Raw genomic sequence first — 22,876 nt, 5'->3', positions numbered from 1 at the left:
CCTCGTGTGATTATGATCCAAACACAACGCGGGGTCATTTTTCCACGACACGGCGTGATATTGGCCGTCTAGTCCGCACAAAAAGTTACAGATCCCTGCTTAAGGAAAAGATTATTTGTAAGGAATCTAAAAGGAGTCAGTTAGAGAATGGTGAGGAGACAAACACGCGATAGGGGCGGGGGGATTCTATAAACTGTGCTTACGATAAAACAAACAGGCTGTTCAGACCTGTGTTTGAGTACAATAGAGTTGACTTATCCTTTTGAACTGCATGGGTTTAACCCCCCCCCCCCCCCACTGAATAGCCAGGATGATTGCGATTACTTACCCTTGTTGCCATAGGGTTAAATTTGATGGGGGTGGGTGGGGGTGGATGGTGAGTTCTGATTAATATGAAATGAAATAAATCCTCAGGAATTCGCAGAAGCTATTGGACAGTTTCAATATAACTGCTGGAGTTGGTGGAACACTATTGGACAGTTTCAATATGACCCCAGGAGTTGGTGGAACACTATTGGACAGATTAAATATGGACCTGGAGTTGGTCGAATGCTCTGGGTCATTCTTTCCAGAAAACACCCCCACCCCAAACTTTAAGCATGAAAGAAACGTGTTTAAAAAAAACAACTCAAGCACCAAGACATTCATTGATATCTGCAAAGGGCCCCCCACTTGGAAATGAGGACTTTTCAATACTCTAAGAAGGCCCCACAGAAACATTTATTTTAACTTACAGAAAAAAAGAAAAAAGAAAAAAAAAGCCCTGTTGTGCAGACAGCTTGGTCCCCCCACCCCAGATCACCACAGGGGGTGCTGTGGGAGGGGTGCCTAAAGTCCTTAAGGATCTATTAGTTCAGAGCTGTGGGGATTAAATTAACCTGCTAGCTACTGTGCTGAAGTCTGTTTGAAACAATGGGCTAAGATGGTATAAAAACCTCAGGTCTCTTGGAGACTGTCCTTTTCAACAGAAACTTTCTTGAAAGGCTGCTGGACGGCAGACAGAGGTACGGCTGGCTGGCTTCAACTCTGAAACTATATATTGTATAATGCCACTCTTTGCCCAGGCTGTCTTAGGAAAATAATGGTGCCTATCTTCATTGCAGTGTGATCTGCTTAGCATGGACCCAGTAACTTTAAGCTGCACTTCACCACCAGGCCAAGGTAAAAACCATCTTAACTATAGTTGTGCTTAATACTGTTTTAAAAAACTTTAGGTATTACACAGTTTGTATAGGGATTTGGTGGTAATAGTAACTAATATTTTTGCTTGTTCTTTAACCTGAAGGCCCAAACACACATGGGGGGAACGGGACAAGCATGTGCCTGCAACACTTGGTCCCTTAGTGAAAGGGAACTTTTTTGCAATTGGCTTTTAAAAGCATGGGGGGGAGGGGTGTTATGGAAAAGTATATGGAGGCAAACTTGGTTTGGTGTGTTTCTAAAGCTGCTGATTTCTGTGTGAGAGGGGTCTGGGCAAGGCAAAGGTGTAGGGCTTTTTAGAAGTATTTGGTTTGTTTCAAACTAAAAAGTTTTTTATTTACTGTGCATATTGTGATGTGTTTTTAAAAATGGGTTTGAGGCAATTGTGGGGAATCATACTAACTAACCCAAAGGCCCAAGCACACATGGCTGGAGGACAGAACAAGCAGGGGCCTTTTAAATGCATGGGCGGGGGGGGGGTTATTGAAAAGTATATGGCTGCAAACTTGGTTTGGTGTGATTCTAAAGCTGCTGATTTGTGTGTGAGAGGGTCTGGGCAAGGCATACGTGCAGGGTTTAAAAGTACTTGGTTTGTTTCAAACCAACAGGGTTTTTTTTCTGTGCAAAATGTGGTTTAAAATGGATTTTAAAAGCAGTTTGGTTTTTATTCTGCAAAATGAGATGTATTTTAAAAAAATGTTTTTGAGATTTTTGTTGTTTGTTTGTTTGTTCTTTTTTGTTTTATGTTTTAAGTGGTAGAAATAATCTCAAAACCTGTTTGTTGTATAGCGTGAACTGGATGATTTGTTTTAAAGCTGTGACTTTTTAAACAGAAAAACACTCTAATGAATATTTAGTTTTTAAGTTTACAAGAGGGTTTCATGTGTTTTATAATAAAGCTGTTTGCTCCACAGTACGGTGGAAACATGAGAGATCCTTAAAGTAGAGGGAAAACAAGCTCAGAAGAAAAGGGAACGAGACAGCTGAAGGGAAAATTCACGAGCATCAGTGACTGATGGATGGATGAAGCCCAGTAAATATATTTTGCTTATTGGTTGGGTTGTTCTGTGAGGTTTTGTATTTGAAGTGAATACATAGGTGTGGGTGAGAAAGATGGTAAAGTTCAGTTTTGTAAAATGGTTCTCCCCACCCCCCATAGGCATGGGCAACTTTTCTGACCATGCTTAGTCAGCGCTACAAGGACACCTCCTCCAGAACCGCCAAAGAACCAGGAATCTGCTTGGAGACCTTTAACAACGCAAAACAGCACAAGAGTGCAGATGAAGCAGTCCAAACCTCATATCCGTTAAAACCAAGGGCAAAACAAGACTCTGGTAAACAACCACAACTCCAGTTCCTCAGCAGCCACTGCCACAGCAAACACTGAGTAAACCAGGGCCGCCCAGAGGATTCCGGGGTCCCGGGGTCTTCGGCGGTGGGGGGCCCTTCCATTCCGGGACCTGCCGCCGAAGTGCCCCAAAGACCCGCGGCGGGGCCCGCCCCGCCGCCAAATTACCGCCGAAGCGGGACCTGCCGCCGAAGTGCCCGGGAGCGGAAGGACCCCCTGCCGGCGAAGACCAGGAGCAGAAGAAGCTCCTGCGCCTGGCCCCGCAAGAGTTTTCCGGGCCCCCCAGAGCGAGTGAAGGACCCCGCTCCAGGGGCCCTGAAAAACTCTGGTGGGGGCCCCTGTGGGGCCCAGGGCCTGGGGCAAATTGCCCCTCTTGCCCCCCCTCTGGGCAGCCCTGGAGTAAACACCCACATTCACAAACCCGGAGCATGCGCTCGAGGGGCTCTGAACGTGCGCAGAACCACACACATTCACAAACCCCGAGCATGTGCTCGAGGGGCTCTGAACGTGCACAGAACCACACACATTCACAGATTCGGACCATGCGCTCGAGGGGCTCTGAACGTGCACAGAACAACACATATTCACGAATCCAAAGCATGCACTCGAGGGGCTCCGAACGTGCGCAGAACCACATGCATTCACAGATTCGGAGCATGCGCTCGAGGGGCTCTGAACGTGCGCAGAACCACACACATTCACAAACCCGGAGCATGTACTCGAGGGGCTTTGAACGTGCGCAGAACCACACACATTCACAACCCCAGAGCATGCACTCGAGGGGCTCTGAACGTGCGCAGAACCACACACATTCACAGACTCAGAGCACACGCTCGAGGGGTTGTGAATAAAACACCAAGGACTGACAATCCATTCCCCCAAAACCATAAGCTCATCACCGCTCCCCTATATTCTAGTATTTGGGAAGACTCTGATGTTTCATTCAGAAAACTGATGGACGCTGTGTCCGCGGGGGGCGGGAGGGGCTAAAAGAACGGCATTTTAAAGAGAGTTGGGAAAAATCTGACGCTTTGCTCAGAACACTGGTGACCTCTGTATCCTCAGGGGGCCTAACGACCGACCGCAACTAGCTGATGCTGAAACGAGTCTGTTCTTCAAAGAACTGACTTAGCCGAATACTAAAAGGCTAAACCTTACAGCGCCAAGCTTCAAAGGTGCCTAATGTACGTGAAGCCGAGCGATGCGCAGAAAGTGAAAATCAGTCTGTTTCTACCAGAACAGGGACTGAATGTAACTGAAACTCCCCAGAAACACCAAAGAGCTCAGAGTTTGTTGCTCAGCAGGTGCTGGATAATGTGAAGAAGCGTTCTAAGAAAAATACATCCGTAGTGCTAAAGAAGCTGGGCCAGGCTACAAATCTCTGTTCATGGAACGATAAAGGGGCTCTTGTGTACAAAGGCTCTGTGGTTAATGGTTCTAACATGCTCGACTTAGTCAGGGCCGTGACCCAGACGCTCTCTGTTCCTAGCAGACATGGACCTTAAAGATGGGATGTGTTCATGAATGTCATGGCGAACGGAACATACCACCTTCCGTCATGGGCACTGCAGCCAACAGAGCTCTATGGAACGTCTCACGACCTCGACAGTCACTTAATCCAGAGGTGAAAGTAAGCCGGTACGGGCCAGTACGGAGTACCAGCCAGAGCCAGTACGCCGTTGCGGACTGCACCGGCTTCCTCAGCGGGGATTCAAAGGGCTCAGAGCTCCAGGCAGCTGTAGGGAGCTTTAAATTCCCCTTGCAGCTCCAGGAGCCGGGCTGGGGCTGGAATTTAAAGGGCTCACAGCAGGGGTGAAAGTAACTTGCAGGACTTACCGGTACTGCCGGAGGCCTGAGGGGGTGTGGCCTCAACCGGAAGAGGTGGGGAGCATCGAGCTTTTTAATTCCCAGCCCCAGCCCGGCTGCCGGAGCTGCGGTGGGAGGGGAGGAGGGATTTAAAGGGTTCTTGGCTCCCCGCAGCCGCCGGAGCTCTGAGCCCTTTAAATCCCCGCTGAGGAAGCCGATGCCATCCGGCACAGCGTACTGGCTCTTGCCGCTACGCCGTACTGGCCCGTACCGGCTTACTTTCATCTCTGACTCAGAACTCCTACGGCTGCGGGGAGGCCAGAGCCCTTTAAATTCCCCCCGCAGCTCCAGGAGCTAGGCTGGGGCCGGGAATTAAAGGTCTCAGAGCTCCTGCGGTTGCTGGGAACCCAGAGCCCATTAAATCTCCCCCCACGCAGCTCCAGCAGCTGGGCTGGGGCCGGGATTTAATGGGCTCAGCGCTCCCCGTGGCTGTGTAGATCCCAGAGCCCTTTAATTCCTTCCCGCCCTGCAGCTCCAGCACCCAGGCTGGGGCAGGGAATTGAAGGGCTGAGAGCTCTCCGCAGCGGCAGGAGCTCCGGGCCCTTTAAATCCTGGCTCCAGCCGGGTAAGACTCAGGCTCCCCACAGCCATGGGTGCTCGGGGCCCTTTAAATCCATGCTCGAACCCAGCTGCCAGAGCTGCAGGGGAATTTAAAGGCCCTGGGGCTCCCAGCCACAGCCGATGCTCCAGGACCTTTAAATCTTGAGAAGCCCCGCATCTTCCGGTTGAGGCCACGCCCCCCCAGGATTCCGGCAGTACCAGTAAATCCTGGAAGTTACTTTCACCACTGACTTAATCATTCCTTTACCTGTGTTCACCTTGTGCGCCGGTGACTCCCCCGAGCCGCAATAGCATTCCACTTCTAAGGGGGTGAACAAAGAGAGGCCACCATGCTCATCGGGGTGTCTCACAAGCAGTTATCAGAGGGGTAGCCGTGTTAGTCTCGATCTGTAAAAGCAGCAAAGAATCCTGTGGCACCTTATAGACTAACAGACGTTTTGCAGAATGAGCTTTCGTGGGTGAATACCACGAAATTTTCATGGGTATTCACCCACGAAAGCTCATGCTGCAAAACGTCTGTTATTCTATAAGGTGCCACAGGATTCTTTGCTGCTTTTACAGATCCAGGCTAACACGGCTACCCCTTGACACCATGCAAGGCACTGCATTTAGCAGTATGGAGTGGAAATCCATCAACCTCATGAAGAAACTTGCACAAATACAGACAGACATCATCTTCCTTTCCAAATGCAAACGGATGGACATCATACCAAATGGACTAAAGGTAAAAAATCCACTGCTATCTACATACTACACAGACCACAGTGAGAGATTATGCCATACTCTATCAAAGAAACTGAGGAACCACCTGATCAGCCTCCTATACAGCAAACAGGAAAACATCAAAAAAGAGCTCTCCAACCTGGAGACTCTCATTAATTACCAAACTTCCATACAAACGGACTTCACTAAAATAAGACAGGAGATCTACATCACTCACTTCACCTCTCTACAAAGGAAAAAGGACTGTAAGCTGTCTAAACTCCTACCTGCCACATGGGGCCACAACCGTGGTACCCCTAACCCACCCAGCAATATCGTCAATCTATCCAACCACACACTCAGCCCAGAAGAAACGTCTGTCCTATCTCGGGGACTCTCTTTCTGCCCTGCCACCCCCACCAACATGATACAGTTCTGCGGCGATCTGGAAGCCTACTTTCACCGTCTCCGACTCAAAGAATACTTTCAGGACAACACTGAACAGAGCACTGATACACAGTTACCCTCCCACCGACAGCACAAAAAGAATAACTCCACATGGACTCCTCCTGAGGGTCGAAATGACAGTCTGGACCTATACATTGAATGCTTCCGCCGACGTGCACAGGCAGAAATTGTGGAAAAACAACATCGCTTGCCTCATAACCTAAGTCGTGCAGAATGCAATGCCATCCACAGCCTCAGAAACCATCCTGACATTATAATCAAAGAGGCTGATAAAGGAGGTGCTGTTGTCATGATGAACAGATCTGACTACCAAAAGGAGGCCGCCAGACAACTCTCCAACACCAAATTCTACAGGCCACTTCCCTCAGATCCCACTGAGGAATACACTAAGAAACTGAACCATCTACTCAGGACACTCCCTACACTAACACCGGAACAAATCAACATACCCTTAGAGCCCCGACCAGGGCGATTCTATCTACTGCCCAAAATCCACAAACCTGGAAATCCTGGATGCCCCATCATCTCGGGCATTGGAACTCTCACTGAAGGACTGTCTGGATATGTGGACTCTCTACTCAGACCCTATGCCACCAGCACTCCCAGCTATCTCCGTGACACCACTGATTTCCTGAGGAAACTACAATGCATTGGTGACCTTCCAGAAAACACCATCCTGGCCACCATGGATGTAGAGGCTCTCTACACAAACATCCCACACGCTGATGGAATACAAGCTGTCAGGAACAGTATACCTGATGATGCCACAGCACAACTGGTTGCTGAGCTCTGTGCCTTTATCCTCACACACAACTATTTCAAATTTGATGACAATATATATCTCCAGATCAGTGGCACCGCTATGGGCACCCGCATGGCCCCACAATATGCCAACATTTTTATGGCTGACCTGGAACAACGCTTCCTCAGCTCCCGTCCACTCACACCCCTTCTCTACCTACGCTACATTGATGACATCTTCATCATCTGGACCCATGGGAAGGAGACTCTGGAAAAATTCCACCACGATTTCAACGGCTTCCACCCCACCATCAACCTCAGCCTGGACCAATCTACACGGGAGGTCCACTTCCTAGACACCAAAGTGCAAATAAGTGATGGTCACATTAACACCACCCTATACCGAAAACCTACCGACCGCTATGCCTACCTTCATGCCTCCAGCTTCCGTCCCAGGCACACCACAAGATCCATTGTCTACAGCCAAGCACTGAGGTACAACCGCATCTGCTCTAACCCCCCAGACAGAGACCAACACCTACAAAATCTCAACCAAGCATTCTCAAAACTACAGTACCGGCACGAGGAAATAAGGAGACAGATCAACAGAGCCAGACGTGTACCCAGAAGCCTCCTACTGCAAGACAAACCCAAGAAAGAAACCAACAGGACTCCACTGGCCATCACATACAATCCCCAGCTAAAACCCCTCCAGCGCATCCTCAGGGATCTACAACCCATCCTGGAGAATGATCCCACACTTTCACAGGCCTTGGGTGGCAGGCCAGTCCTCGCCCACAGACAACCTGCCAACCTGAAGCATATTCTCACCAGTAACTGCACACCGCACCATAGTAACTCTAGCTCAGGAACCAATCCATGCAACAAACCTCGATGCCAACTCTGCCCACATATCTACACCAGCGACACCATCACAGGACCTAACCAGATCAGCCACACCATCACCGGTTCATTCACCTGCATGTCCACCAATGTAATATATGTCATCATATGCCAGCAATGCCCCTCTGCTATGTACATCGGCCAAACTGGACAGTCTCTAAGGAAAAGGATAAATGGACACAAATCAGATATTAGGAATGGCAATATACAAAGACCTGTAGGAGAACACTTCAACCTCCCTGGACACACAATAGCAGATCTTAAGGTGGCCATCCTGCAGCAAAAAAACTGCAGGACCAGACTTCAAAGAGAAACTGCTGAACTCCAGTTCATCTGCAAATTTGACACCATCAGCTCAGGATTAAACAAAGACTGTGAATGGCTTGCCAACTACAGAACCAGTTTCTCCTCCCTTGGTTTTCACTCAACTGCTAGAACAGGGCCTCATCCTCCCTGATTGAACTAACCTCGTTATCTCTAGCTTGCTTCTTGCTTGCATATATAAACCTGCCCCTGGAAATTTCCACTACTGCATCCGAAGAAGTGGGTATTCACCCACGAAAGCTCATGCTGCAAAACGTCTGTTAGTCTATAAGGTGCCACAGGATTCTTTGCTGCTTTCACAAGCAGTTGGGTTTTGGGTTCGGGTTCCAGCGTATCCATCAACGGCTGGGCCGAAGGGCTCCCCTCGGTCGCTCCCTCCTCCTCCTCGGCACTGTCGCTGATGTAGCGCTTTTTCCGCGGATGGTCAAAGACCCTCAGGGTGAAGACAGAGTCCAAAGTTCTCACGGGGGTGGTGAAGGAGTCCAGGTTTCCTCTCAGCAGCCTTCCCACGATTTCTAAACCATGTGTCCTTGGTGAGAGATGGCCTCGTCCATCCAGCACTGGGACTTATGAGGTGATGGTGCTGCACTCTGATTGGCAGAGGGCGCTGGGAGGAGTTCTTAGTGGGGTCAAACGGCCCACTACCGGACGGGTCACCCTGCCCCAGAACTCACCCTGATTGGTCAGAATCTCCTCTTGGGGTGGTCCTGTCAGGACAAAACCGATCCTAATTGGTTGACGGCAGTGAGAGGAGGTCTTAGAGGGGTCACAAGACACACGTCGGGATGGGTCACCCTCCCACCCCAGAGCTCGACCTGATTGGTCAAATCTCCTCTTGGGGGGGTCCTTCCAGGAGGAAACCCATCCTGATTGGTAGAGGGTGGTGGGAGGAGTTCTTAGAGGGGTCACATGACACACCTGGCTTCCAGTCATGTGGCCGCCTTGCCCACGAAGTAATACCCGCATGGGGCGGGACTTCCGGTGACAGGTGGGAGGGACTAAGGTGTCATGGGGCGGGGTTAGGGTTTGATTAATGGTGGGGCCTGTCTACTGCTGCCGGGTGCTGAGTATGTCCAGGCAGAACCGGAGTCAGTGTCCATGTCCAGGCCAGAGGTCGAAGCCGGGTGGTCAGAAGTACGAGCCAAAGTCCATATCCACGCAAAGGTCGAAGCCATGTAGTCGAAATCGGAGGGGTTGGGGAAGATCAGGAGGAGGAGCAGGCAGAGCTGGAGCGGGTGGATGGAGGGCCTGGAGCGAGGCTAGGGAAAGGCAAGGAGAATACTGAGCCGGGGTTCAGAACCCAAATCTGGAGCCAAGAAGGATCACGCCAAAGTCATAGCCAGAGACCGGAGCCAAGAGTCCAGCCAGAGTCAACAGCGAGAAACCGAATGGCAGGGCAGGGCAGGGCAGGGGGTACATGTGGGCGGGAATGAGGATGACTTACTGGAGGCCTGGAGACCCCTCATCAGGAGACTCCCTTCCTAGCAATAACAGAAGGACAGTGGGATGACAAAGATGTCTCTGAGCCTGGGGACCAAGCCAAGGGGAGCTCCCATCCAGGCTGTTTGCCAGGACCCCGTCACCCTCCCTGTTCATTTCACACTCTCAGACCCCCTAGCCGGAGGGGAGAATAAAGGGCAGAAAGTGAAGGTGCCCCTGGGGGAAAGGCTCTAGGCTGGGACCCAGTCCACTTCCCAGATCTACACCCAGGATTGTGTGACCAGGCCCACAGCCCTTCCTCTGCATCTCATTTCCCACCTGCCAGATGGGGAGGCTCCTCCCCTGCCCCAGGGTGTTCGGGGGGAGTTTCATTCCTGGCTGGGAAGGGTTCAGATACCAGGTGGGTGGATTGGGCCCCGGGTGGGGGATGGTCGGACATTCGCTGCGTCAGGGGCGACGGGCCATGGGAAGGTCTGACCAGTGACGACAGGGGAGGGGCTCCATGTCAGGCCACCCCTCCCAGACTGCAATGGCTATTGAGCATAACCCCTGGCTCTGCGGATGCTCTCACTTCTGGGCCAGCCCCACAGCCTCATTCTTCCCAACCAGTATCTGGCCTGTCCCCAGCCCCAGGGGTCGGGGTGGGGCAGGGTGTCCAGAGCAAGGTGCTTGGCCTTGGTTTCTCTCAGTGCTGCGGCTCTATGGCCACTCCCCCCAGCCCTTCCCCCCCAGGCACAGTGAGACAGAGCAGTACCTGCGGCAGGGGGTGGGAGCTGGTCATACAAAGAGGGGGGGTCTTCAATGCTGCCCCACGGAGCACAGCCGCTGCAGGGCTTTGGGCACCTGGCCCAAGTCCCTGATATTAAATAGTTGGACCATGAGGTTGGCTGTAATGTCCCCCTGTTGCAAGGGAACAAGGATCAATCAGAGACTCCGACACCCACGAGAACGAAGGGTATTAACGGCACCGAGAGCCAGCAACATTTCCTCCCCACGTCTGAGGGACAGATTTCCCCACCCAACCCCCGAGACGAAATCTTCTCTCTTCTCCAGTGACTTCCATCCCCTCTCCCACCATTGTGGAATGAACTCCTGCCCCCACTCCTCTCAGTCCCCTGAGAGCTGTTCTACCTCCCAACCCAGCTCAGGATTCAGCTCCGCTCCCCAGAGTCCCCTCAGCCACCCTCGCCCCATCCAGCTGAGGGGCTGGGAGGCTTTGGGCAGTAGTGCCGGGGGGTGAGAAGAAGTGGACACCTTTCCCCCAGGGATCCCCATGTCCTTAACATGATGCCATGGGCAGTGGCTCTGGTGAATGGGGCACTTAAGCAGCCTCTGCTGCCTGACTCCTCCAGTTCTCCCGTAGCAGGTGGTGGCTGGGATAACACGATACCAGAGCTCTAGGAACTGGCCTGAGGCCCGGAGGGGGATGAAAGGCTCACAGAGGTGGCTAGGGGAGTTGGCAGCCCCTAGCATGAGCAATGGCAGTGTGTCGTATTGATGTGACACCTGTTAGGAAATAGCCTTGCTGGGGAGCTGGGTCGGCCCTGCTTTGAGCTGCTCAGGGCACAAGCTGGCTCTGACCAATGGCACCTGCCCGGGTTCATCCTCTCCTTGCTCCCTGGTCAGCGCATGGGGATGGGATGGGAGTGATTTTCAATGGCCTGGAGGTGAAAGGCCCTGGGGGTCTCTCCCCAGTGACCCCTCTTTGGTTACCTCATCCTCTAGCAGCTGGCCGGCTTCCCCCAAGATGGAATAGGTCAGCACCAGGCCAGCCTGGCTGACGTGGAGGAGGTGGTGGTGGATGGCCAGCAGCCCCGCCTGGAGGAAAGATCTTTTCTGCTCCTCCGTGAAGAGCTCGCCAAAGACCTAAAACCAAAAGAACCAGAGCCCTTACAATGGCCCAGAACCAGGCTCCAAATCCCTCGAGTGTCTCACAAGGTGGAGAAGAGTCCTGGGGCAGCCAACCTTTAGGGTCCCATGGACCGGGAACCCCCTTAAGTAGGAGGCTGCAGGCACTGAGGCCTCCAATAGCTCTTATGGAGCAGGATTCACCGCAGGTGCCATGAGATGCTGGGAACGTGTCTGCGCGCTCTGGAACCCAGCTCACACAGACAATGCAGGACCCCTGCTGCTCCCAGCAGCGATAGCTCCTGCAGCTCACCCGCTAGAGGTTTGGAGTCTTTTAGATCTGGTTCATTCCCATGCCTCACCCCACGGACATTCCCAGGAGCCTCACATACTCTGTGGAAATAAGGAGCAGGCTCTTGCCCTGTGTCCATGACACACTCACTGCAGCGGGACATAGCTCCACACCTGAGCTTTCAATGCACCGGCAGAGAGTCCTTACCTCTCCCACCCTGGCCAGGTTTCTATACCCCAGGCGCTCGGCGTCATGGAGCCCGTCCCGGCACCACAGGTCTGGTGCCTCTCTGGTGTTGAGCCCTGGGGGAGAAAGACACACCCATTGGGGAGGTTTGGCCTTCCGCTTTCAATGCCTGTTTCCTTTTGGGTGCACACTGGCCAGACTCCTCCTGGCATCCGCGGCCCAATGGAATCGCAGGGTCCATGCCAGGCGGGTTAGTACCAGAAGGGGGATTTGTTTCAGCCATCACAGTAATCATGTGACCCTTACGGTCATTGTGCTCTGGGAGTGGGTGCCTGTTCATGGGGGTGTCTAATACTGAGAACCCCCCACACCCACTGAAGTCAGGATCTGGCCCTGGCTACCCGACTGGTGACACCCTACAAGCTTTGTGTCCGTCCCCTGTGGTGCCTGCTCCTGCCCCTGCCCTCATGATGGGCTCTTTCCCTCCATGTGTCTCAATAGCTCCGTTCCTGTCCCCTCACGAGCTGGCTGCCCCGTACGGGGGTGGGCTGATTTCCCTGGGCTGGGGGACAGAGCCGGGCTCTGAGATAAAGCAGCCGATTTCCCTGCCACTTTCACACTCATCTCCCTAATTCAGAGAGAGGGAGAGAGAAAGAGTCACCATCTAAGCTGGGGTCGGTCTCAGAGGAGGAGGCTTCTTTCTGTAGGGTCCCATTGCCCAGCAGAGGGAGTCTCAAAGGAGGGGCCTTCTTTCTATTGGGGTTCCTCTTTCCCGCTACAGCGGGTCTAAGCAGAGAGGCCTTAGTTCTAGAGGCGTCCCAATGGCCAGCTGGAGCTAGTCTCTCAGAGGCTCGTTTCCATGGGGTCCCATTGCCCAGCTGGGTTTCTTACCCCTCTTCTGGAGCAGGAGCCTGTGCAGACAATAGATCCCACCCCTGGCTTGCCAACTGATGTCACTGGCTGGGTGGGATACACAGAGACCCAACTGCAGCATGAATTCACCTGCCTTGGAGAAGGTGGAGGAGGTCTGGTGGAAGGAGGAAGAGAGGGGAATCCATCAACATTCTCCCTTCAGCTCCCCAGCGCCCCTGGACCTGAGCTCTGCTCCCACCCCTGTGTAGGAGGCGCTGGGGGACAGGAATGAGAGCCCTCTTCCTCTCTGCCCCCAAGGGAGCTCGGAGCAAAGGGAGCAGGGCAAGGGCCCTCGCTGAGCACTCGCTGCCTTGTTGCTCCAGAATAACAAGGGCCCTGAGGCCAGGCACGACCCTGCCAGCCAGCGGCCTATGGAACGCAGTCCCTTACGGACCCAGGGGGGACCACTTAGCCAGGGGATGATGAACTTGACTCTGCAGGATGCTGGGGTCAGAGGTCACTTACGTCAAATCCAGGCAGGGAGGTGGCAAACTGGAGCAGGGCCGCGCGGGTCTGTACGGCCCTGGCTCTCTCCTGGGTGTTGTTTGACAGGAGAGAGGGATGGACGTGCTGCGGGAGAAGGAGGCAGGGGAGGGTCAGCAGGCAGGCGTACATGCTCTACAAACCAGCCTCTCCCCCTCCCCAAGGGGCTGAGACTTTGTTCTCAGGGCGGAGTAGCCGAGCCCTGGTCGCAGAGCTTGAAAAGGGGGTTCAGTCTCTCAGGCCCCAGCCAGCCCTGGTGCTCACTGTTAGTGCTTAATGCAACCGTGCAGAGCTCTGGCTGACAGTCCCAGCTCCTTCCCCCTGCACTGGCAGCTCTGGGAACGTGTGGCCGGCTGGGTCCAAGCTGGGAGGACACAATGGAAACGTGGCTCTTCTAGTCTCTCCTTTGCTGCCCTCCCACAGGGTTCAGGGGCAATTCCACCCCAGACCGTCCATTCTACTCACCTCCAGGAGGTGCTGCAGCTTCTCCATGGTGGGGGTCTCTGTTAGCCGGTCCCTGAGGATGGTGTCCAGGCTTCGCGAATAGCGGTTGTGCAGAGTCTGCAAGAAGAGGGAGCACCCGTCAATCATGGGACATGGGGCTACACCAGTCAGGGGACAATTAGGAGGATTCTCCAGGAGCCCTGGCAAGACTCAAAAGGCACATCCTGGCCTCTCCCATTCACATCACTCCAGGGACACTTAGCAAGAGTTCATGGCCGGACGCTTGCTGCCTCATCAATCCTTGCACTTCGACAGTGTCTGCGGGGACCTTGGCCTGTGTGGGACAAATGTCCCCACTTTGGGGTGCCAGATAACAGAGGAGATGTGTCCCCCACATTGGGGGTGAGGGATTCTCTGGTGCAAGACCTCCTGCCTGGGTGGGGATGGAACAAGGAGCAGGACAGACTGGGTGGCAGCGCAGCTGGGGGATTTTTGTACCTCAGCTCTGCCCTGGAGGTGCTGCTGGATCACCAAGATGGTATCTTCCTCAGGGCACAAATACTACTCCTCCTCCTCCTCCTCACACTCCTCCTCTTCCTCCTCCTCAGGCCACGACACCTGGGCACTGGGGGTGTCTGCACCAGGGAAGGAAGGAGAAAGTTTAATCCCTTCTGCTGCTGGGGGGATGCAGTGGACAGAGAAGGCTCCATGTTTCCTCTTTTTCTGTAAGGAGCCCCATGGCAGCCAGGGCCCCACCCTGCTCCTCCCAGAGACGCCCTCAGCCCCATCAGCCTCAGGGCCCCGTGGCAGTCAGCTCCCCCGCCCCCAACATGATCAGGGGAGGCTGGAGCTCCCCGACTCCGCCCAGCATCCGCTGCCTTGGGGCATGGCTGTGCAACCCCCTCTGGTGTTAGTGGGGCTCACGTGGGTCAGTCCCGGTGCCTTGGCGAGCCGATGGGCACAGGGTGTTACTAGTCCCCCACCGCCCCAGTCCTCCTCCCTTTCCCCTGGGTCTCCCCTCACCTCCAAAGAGGGAGCCTTCAAAGACAGGGGTGCCAGACCCCACGGAGGAGCTGCTGGCCCCGCAGGAGTATGCGGAGCTGCTGGTGTTTGTCACGCAGTCGCTCAACTCCTGCTCTGGGCTGGCAGGAGGCTCCTTCATGGCCAGGGTGGGGCTGGCAGGAGGCTTCTCAGTCGCCAGGGTGGGGCTGGCGGGAGGCTCCTCAGTCGCCAAGGTGGGGCTGGAGGCTCCTCTATGGCCAGGGTGGGGCTGGCGGGAGGCTCCTCCGTGGCCAGGGTGGGGCTGGCGGGAGGCTCCTCTGGGGCCAGGGTGGGGCTGGCGGGAGGCTCCTCCAGGGCCGGGGTGGGGCTGGAGCAGCGCCCCTCAGTTGCCATGGTGGTGGACGGCTCCTGCTGGGCCCTGGGGCGCAGCTCCTGGCTCCTTGGCTTCCTGCAAAGGAAGCCCCAGAGCTGCCTTCTCCGGCTCCTGCCCTCTCCTGGCTCTCTCCTCCACAGCTGAACCCGGGGCCACCTCCATTTCGGCCCAGAAGGTGCCTCAGGGTCAGCTAGCAGAGCTGCTGTCTTCCGCCTCCTCCAGCAGGCGACGCAGCTCCTCTCCTTACTCCGGCCACAAGCCTCTTCCCCGCCCGTGGGGACAGAGGGGCCGCTCTCCTCCTGGGAAGGCTGGCTGATGTTTTCTGCTGGCTCTGGAGCCACCTGCCCGGCCTTCCTCCTGAGCATCCGCCTTATTCGCTCCATCCTGGAACAGAGTGGGGAGCAGCCATGAGTCTGGCTTCAAAGCAGCCTCTCATTAACGAGCCTGCCTGCTCCCCTGCCCACCTCCCCTCTGCTGAGGCAATTTCTCCTCCCGACACATTCCATCCCAGGGCACAGGAAACCTCAAGCTGGGGAACAAACCCTGACAAGGGATGGGCTGGGAGCCCTAGTGGTGGGATATTCCCACCACACTGGGGATGGCTCTGGAGAACTCCACTTACTTGCTCTAGATCGGATGGAGCTGGATGGCAGATGCTCAGGGTTGCTCCTCCATTCACCCTCCTCGATCTCCTGCACCCAGCTGGCCGGCAACGGGTGCTGCTCAATGCCCTGCCAGCAGGGCAAGGGGTAGAAACCAGAGATCGAAACTGGCTGTGAAAACAATACAATGCCACTAGCGGAACACTCCTGGGACACTCCATAGCTGAACCCGGGGCCACCTCCATTTGGGCCCAGAAGGTGCCTCATGGTCAGCTAGGGGAGCTGCTGTCTTCCTCCTCCTCCAGAAAGCCAGAGCTGGGAAGTGCCAGCAGGACGCGATTCCCAGTCTCCCTGGCTCCGAGTGTGACCTGTTGTAGTGACTGACGGATTTGCTCCTCGTCTCCCATCCAAAGCCAATAATACATCTCTGGGTTGGCAGTCATGAGTTAGACCTTCTCAGCACCCCTCTGTCTCCCGCAGCCCTCAGCTGTTCCTTGGACTGCGGTGGCTTGGACGGTAACAGGAGTGGATATTGTTACTGGCTCACTGGGTGGTTCTAGCCAATGAGGGTCTCAGTCTAGCCTCAGAGGCCCACACCCCCAGACACTACAGGTCAGGATGGATTGATTTCATTCCAAATGTTTTGTAGTTGTATTTTTGAGTTATTTTCCTAATGAGAGATTGATTCTCATGAAATTCTTAGTGGTGGCCGATGACAGAACACGGAGCAATGGTCTCAAGTTGCACTGTGGAAGGCTTAGCTTGGCTATTAGGAAACACTAGTTCACTAGGAGGGTGGTGAAGCCCTGGAATGGGTTCCCTAGGGAGGTGGTGGAATCTCCATCCTTACAAGTTTTTAAAGGTCAGCTTGACAAAGCCCTGGCTGGGATGATGAAGTTGGGGTTGGTCCTGCTTTGAGTAGGGGGGTTGGACTAGATACCTCCTGAGGTCTGTTCCAGCCCTAGTCTTCTATGATGCTAGGAATAGGGATCCATTCAAACATGTTGACTTGCTGGTTTTGCAGGACACAGAAAAACAAAAAGGTTGACTGAACCATTTGTTTTCCTTTCAAACAAACTGAGGTAAAGAAGTATCTCTAGTTCGTGCACTGAACTGATTGTTCCTGCTCATAATGTCCTTCCAGATTTTAGAAGTAGTAGCTCACACCTCCTCCTCTCTAGCGTTTATTCATATATTACAAGGGGAAAAGAAGCCTTCATCGTTTTCGAACCCCCAATCAATTTCTTACATTTGAATGAAGTAGCTACATCAACTGGAATGAAGAAAATATTCTTTCTGCACCCGCAGAAGAGGCTAGTGCTGCCAAAATCTGGCTGAGTGTTTCAATAACTTCTGGACCCCCAGGTGCTTAGGCAATGACTTCCAACAGTTCAGTGCTTTGACTTCCTCTGACACTTGGCAGCAAACATGGATTTCTTCATATATGTAGTTATTTAAATTACTTTAATAGGCTGGAGCAACTAGAGGCCTTAACATCACTTGTCATCGTTTCAAATTTTATACTGGATAAGTTTTAAAAAAAAACTTTTTCAATATAAATTTAAAAAACCCAGTTTAAATTAAAAAAAATCTCTTTTGGGGGCGGGGTTTGGGTTGTAAAAAAGCCATTGATTGGTCTTGCCCTTGATTTTAGAAGAACTACTTCATCTGAGAGAATCAGAAACTGCTTGTATTCTGTTCAAGGAGAGGAGGCAGCAAAATTCATCCTAGCAGTAATTTGTTGGGCCTTATTTGCTCAGTCTTAAACAAACAAGTGTGCAAAACTCTAGCTAGTCTCTTTTATGTAGGCCCAGATAAGAGGTGGTGGGAGGGGCAGGAATGCTGTCTCCGTCCCGGATCCAGTAGCTATTGCACAGGATATTGCCACAAAACCTACATTTTACTGCCAAACTCTCTAAGCCATTCCTCTTCTGCGCTTCCTGGTTTCTAACTTTCAAATCCACAAAACCTTCCCCTTGACAGTCACTGCCCAGGTGGTGCAGCAGGCAGAGGAACCTGAGCAGTAACATTGTGACACCAGAGGTAACTCAGCCACCTGTCGCTCCCTGACTCCACTAACCCTGAGCATAAACCCGAAGCCTGAGCCCTGCCTTGGGCATCGCTTCCACGGAAACCTGCAGGTTCATTTACTGACTTATGCAAATCACCTGTGGAGAGTTAGCACTGACTGGCTGAATTCACTCTCAAGTCACAATGCCCTTCAGCTTACAGCACTAATGGAAGGGGCCCAGGGTGGAAATCAGCTTTTCTGGTGGCCCGTTTTCCAATTGAGAAGAGGGGACAAGAGGGAAGGAGGAAGAGGGAAGCTAAATGGTCACATTCCAAACGCCCCCAGCGAGTCAGAGATTAATTCCAAGCCCAGAGGAAACCACTGTGGTCTGACTTTCTGTTTCACTTCGGCCATAGAATGTGCCTCAAAATAATTCCCATAGGAATTAGAGCAGATTTTTTAGTAAAACACCCGAGCTTGATTTTAAAATAGGCCAGTTGTGGAAAATCCAGCACAACCCTCATTGAATTGCTCCAAACTCTGATGTTAAAAATGCTCCTCGCCTTATTTCCAGTGTGTATTGGTCTAGCTTCAACTTCCAGCCATTGTCTGCTCATAACCTTTATCTAGCAAAGTGAAGATGGAGGCTTGCTGCAGCAAGGCTACAGGGCTCTGCGAGGTTCCCCCTGCCCCGCATCCCTGTCCTGCCTGGCTGTTGGCAAGGGAGCTCTGTGAGGTCACAGATGCCTCATTCATAGAATCATAGACTATCAGGGTTGCAAGGGACCTCAGGTGGTATGTAGTCCAACCCCCTGCTCAAAGCAGGACAAATTCCCAACTAACTGTCTTTGCTCAGTGGGCTGAGTTTCTGCCAAAAGCTTTTGTGAAGTAACTACCACACCCACCTTTCCCTGGCAGGCCTGACGTCTGCCCCTGGCCAGCCCTGCTGGATGTTTGAGCTGCACCCCGGATCACCCCACTTGCTCAGTAGCTTCCTTGAAAGGTGCAGAAAATATTGTCTTCCTTTCAGTTTATTCAAATCGTTCAGTTCAATCGACTAGTTTGCTGAAATTCAAGAAAGCCATTGGGAATTCACAAAACAGGCAAACTTGCTTTCCTCCCTCAATCTATGGATAAAAACAAGGGGATAGATCTACTGGTTCATAAATCTAGAAACACGTGGAGACAAAAATGTATCATTTCCGTTCACTAACCACACATCAAATTGCCTTTGTTTAAGAAATCAGTCAGTTTGAAATGCAAAACATTTTGATACAACTTCTTTCTTATGCTTCTCTTTCTAGCTCTGGCATGGCCTTGCTGTGTGACCAAAGAGAGGTCACTTCTTTTCTCTTTCCCTCGGTATCATGGGGCATGTAGAAAATTCTCTCAGCCCTAGCAGGAGAGAGATTTGAGCAAGTCAGGCGTGTTAGGGCCCTTGTGCTCTAAAGGACAATGGGCGATTGTTGTTTGGGGTAAGAATCCCGACAGATTTGTTACTTTTCCCCCAACCAAAGCCAATAACACATCTTTGTATTTTCAGTCATGAGTTAGACCTTCTCAGCATCCCTCTGTCTCCTGCAGCTCTCAGTTGTTCCTTGGATTAGGGAGGCTGGGATGCTAAGAGAACTGGAATTATTTTACTGGCTTCCTGGGTGTTACTAGTCCCTGAGGGTCTCAATCTGGCCCCCAAGGCCCACACCCCAGACACTAAAGATCAGGATGGGTTGATTTCACTCAAAGTTTTTTGTATTTGCATTTTTGAATTATTTTCCTAATGAAAGATTGATTCTCATGAAATCTTAGAGCTGGCAGATGACAGAACAAGGAGCAATGCTCTCAAGTTGAAGTGTAGAAGACTCGGATATTAGGAAAAACTTTTTCACTAGGAGGGTGGTGATGCCTTTGAATCTGCTAGGATAGAGTCCCCTATCTTGTATCTATATCTAGAGCCTATATTTTTTCTTACCTTCTACACAGATGACAATGTCTTTGAAACAAATCCACACGGGAATGAAAAACACACGCACTGAATCTCCTGCACACCAACGTCTCTCGGTCCTCAGCGAGAGACCGCGAGCTGGAGGCTTGCTGCAGCAAGGCTACAGGGCTCTCCGAGGTTCCCCCTGCCCCGCATCCCTGTCCTGCCTGGCTGTTGGCAAGGGAGCTCTGTGAGGTCACAGACGCCTCATCATCTTTGCCCAATAGGCTGAGTTCCTGCCAAAGGCCTTTGTGAAGTCACTGCCGCACCCACCTTTCCCTGATGTCTGCCCCTGGCCAGCCCAGCTGGATGTTTGAGCTGCACCACGGATCACCCCACTTGCTCATTATTGATTCTGGGGAGCAAGCAGGCTACCCAGTAAAACAGCAGAGTCTGTTCCGCACCCCATACTGAGCTTTTCATAGAGGTTATGAAACAATTCGATCTCCTAATCTGGCCTCTATTTCACAGGCTATGAAATTTCACACACTTTGCACCAAATGAAGCCCAATTGCTTGTAAGTCACTAAAAGGCACCTTCCAGAATGACAGGCAGTTGTGATGTGAGGACACCAGGAAACAGAGACTCCATCTCTCCCCTGGGTAATTTGTTCCAGTGGCTAGTCTCCCTCACTGTCAAAAATGTGTGCCTATGTCTCATTTGAATTTCTCTGGCTTCAGCTGGCAGCTGTTGGTTCTTGTTGTGCCTTTTTTGGCTAGATCGAATTAGCCCTGCCCCGTGAAATCCGATCTCCCTGTCCTGCTGGACCCCCCAGCCAGGAGAACCCAGTAGGGGCCTCCTAGCTGTTTCTCTGCCCGGCTGGGGACAGGGGTCCATTTCTCTGGATGCCCCGAAAATGGTAGGAGCCGAGGTGCTCCCAAGTAGTAGGTAGGAGCTGAGGTGCTGCCAACAGCAGGGACCCACCTGCACATCTGGGAACCTCCTCTAGCTTCAGAAAGGTTGCTGGCTGCTGCCCTTGGAGCCCAGGTCTGAAGGCAGCACAGAAGTGAGGGTGACAATGCTGTGACCCCCCCACAACAACCTCTGAACTCCCCCGTTCTCCCAGTTTGGTCAGCACCCCCATGGTTACAATGCCAGGAAATGTCAGGTGGAAACATCTGAAATGGTGACGTTGGTCAATTTCAAGGCCAGAGGTTTGTAAATTAGTCAAAGTGAGCCCTGAATGTGGTAGGGACCTGGCTATTATGGATGCCCGAGCAGGTTTGCACTCCCAGTTCTCTTGAAAGGCCGTGGAGAATTCCTGCCGCCTGAGACACTTCCCAGAATAAGCCACCAGGACTGGGGGGGAAATGAAGGAAACCAACCAAAGCCTGAGCTAGGATGGAGAGCATTGATCCAAGCCGTGTTTGAACCCCTCCACCCCCACCTGCCTGCCTGCCTGCCTGCGGTGAAATGGACAGAGGGGCACTGATTTCTAGTTGTGAACTTGCTACAGACCGTGGGCTTCAGCACAAGCCGTACAGCCCATACTCTGAACTCTTGGATAAACAGCAAAGCTGGCTTTTCCCAAACCTTTCCCCACAGTGCCCTGCATCCACTTGGGATTGTGCCCAGCAGAGGCTGGTGGAGGGGAGGGGAAGGGAGAGGAGGCCATGCAAATGTTGTGGCATCTGCACTACCCCCCAGACACACACAGCAATGCAGGGCACAATATCCAGGACAGTAAATTATTTGGCCATAACCTACCAAATCTTCAGTGTTGAGAGTCCAATTTCCCTAGAAAATAATGGGAGGGAGGGGTTAGAGAGTTGCAGTAACCACCTGGACTTCCAGTCTCTGGCCAGGCACATCCCCCTCTCAAGAGTTTTCACTGCTATCGTCTCCAAACTGATACTCCTGGTCTAATGTGATGTCACATCCTGGCCTTTAGGGACATTGACAGGATCTTCCCTGTTCCCAGCTGCAGCATCACCCTCATTATCCTGCCTGATAAGGATCTCGCCAGGGCTCAGCTAAATGGCATGTGGCATGACAGGCTCTTTGCTGAGGGCCCTTGACAGCACTCAATCGAGATCTGAATCGGACGGGCACGTGCAGCTGCATTTCCTGACTTTTTACTGGACTCCTGGACCCTCTCATGCTGCTGCTGCAAACGTTCCTTCTCGCTCAGCGCTGAGCATCAGAATGCTCCTTGCCCTTTGGCTGTGCGACACACAGACATCTAGTCCTGCTGCTCTGAAAGAAACTTTCTTCACAGCTCTAATCCTGGCAGATATTGATTAAAATCTTCCCCTGCTCCTCTAAGTGTATTTGTGATTGGACGTGCTTCTTGCTAGGGGGGGATTTTCAGACAGATGAACTGCATGAAACAGAGGGAAAGACAAAGAGAAGCATCAACATGTCTAAGAACTTGAACAATATTTGAAGACCATATATTGGTGTCTAACTACCTCCTGCTGCCAGGAAATGCAACTGGTATTTTAACGACACACTCACTCCGCTTGTGCCTGACCTAAGATTCAGAGCTCTGAGGAATTCTGTCCCCTGGTGTTGGCAGAACAAATAAACCCCACCTCCCATTACACAATCCATTTGAGTTCAAGAAAGAGAGATCTCTATTTTGCAACAAGTTTTAACATTACGGGGCAAAGACTAAGGTGGGTGGTCTATTTTTCTTTCAGTTCTAATACTGAAGGAGATCTCCAAAATCCATTCTGTCGACCAAGACAAAAGATTGTTTTTCTGTTCTCAAAGTGCTGATGCTTTTGACCTCAAAATGTTGTCTTTGTTTTCTCTCACAAAATAACTTGCAGTGAAATGGGACCAACTGCCTAAACTGTCCTGAACGCTGCATGTCAGAGTTTGGGAATATCAGGAGAGATCATCACTTGGCGTCAGTTGTCACGGATCCATCAGCATCAGCAGAGCTATGATGATTTATACCAACCGGGTGTCTGGTCCATTGTGCTGTAACGAGTTAAAAGATTTCATATGCTGTGCATATGAAGATGAAAATAGTCTGTTTAAAATTACCCCTTGGTTTCAAATAATCTTGTTTAATGGAGGGTTTTTTCTTTTTTTTCCCTAAAAATGTGCTTCATTTATTTGCATATCAAACATTTTTATTTAAAATTTCCCAGAGTGGGTTTTGTGCTGGTGAAATATTCCCAGTCGACAGCCCTGGAGAGAGAAGATTGTGAAAAAAAGACAGTACCGTATGGAATGGGC

At 52.1% G+C, this 22,876-nt stretch overlaps 1 protein-coding gene across 4 annotated transcripts; it reads right to left on the bottom strand.

Moving 5' to 3' along the window:
* Positions 1–8,721: 8,721 nt before the first annotated feature.
* On the bottom strand, positions 8,722–19,885 carry LOC120398053. Of its 4 annotated transcripts, XM_039525004.1 has the most exons (8): positions 19,676–19,885; positions 15,716–15,866; positions 14,742–15,477; positions 14,217–14,353; positions 13,740–13,835; positions 13,257–13,361; positions 11,267–11,419; positions 8,725–9,372 (listed from the first exon to the last, which is right to left on the bottom strand). In XM_039525004.1, exons 5-8 carry the CDS (start codon positions 13,764–13,766, stop codon positions 9,133–9,135), a joined length of 525 nt encoding a protein of 174 aa, XP_039380938.1. In that variant the 5' UTR covers positions 13,767–13,835; positions 14,217–14,353; positions 14,742–15,477; positions 15,716–15,866; positions 19,676–19,885; the 3' UTR covers positions 8,725–9,132. The 4 variants fall into 4 exon arrangements, with proteins under 4 accessions (XP_039380940.1, XP_039380937.1, XP_039380938.1 ...); XM_039525005.1 differs by lacking the exons at positions 14,742–15,477; positions 15,716–15,866; XM_039525003.1 differs by lacking the exons at positions 14,217–14,353; positions 14,742–15,477; positions 15,716–15,866; positions 19,676–19,885 and having other exon boundaries at positions 8,723–9,372; positions 13,740–14,139.
* Positions 19,886–22,876: the final 2,991 nt, after the last annotated feature.

The sequence above is a fragment of the Mauremys reevesii genome, linkage group 2 (genome assembly GCF_016161935.1).
Source record: "Mauremys reevesii isolate NIE-2019 linkage group 2, ASM1616193v1, whole genome shotgun sequence".
Taxonomy (NCBI): Eukaryota; Metazoa; Chordata; order Testudines; family Geoemydidae; genus Mauremys; species Mauremys reevesii.
The sequence above is the reverse complement of the archived record's forward strand: the minus strand, read 5'-3'. Positions and strand labels throughout refer to the sequence as shown.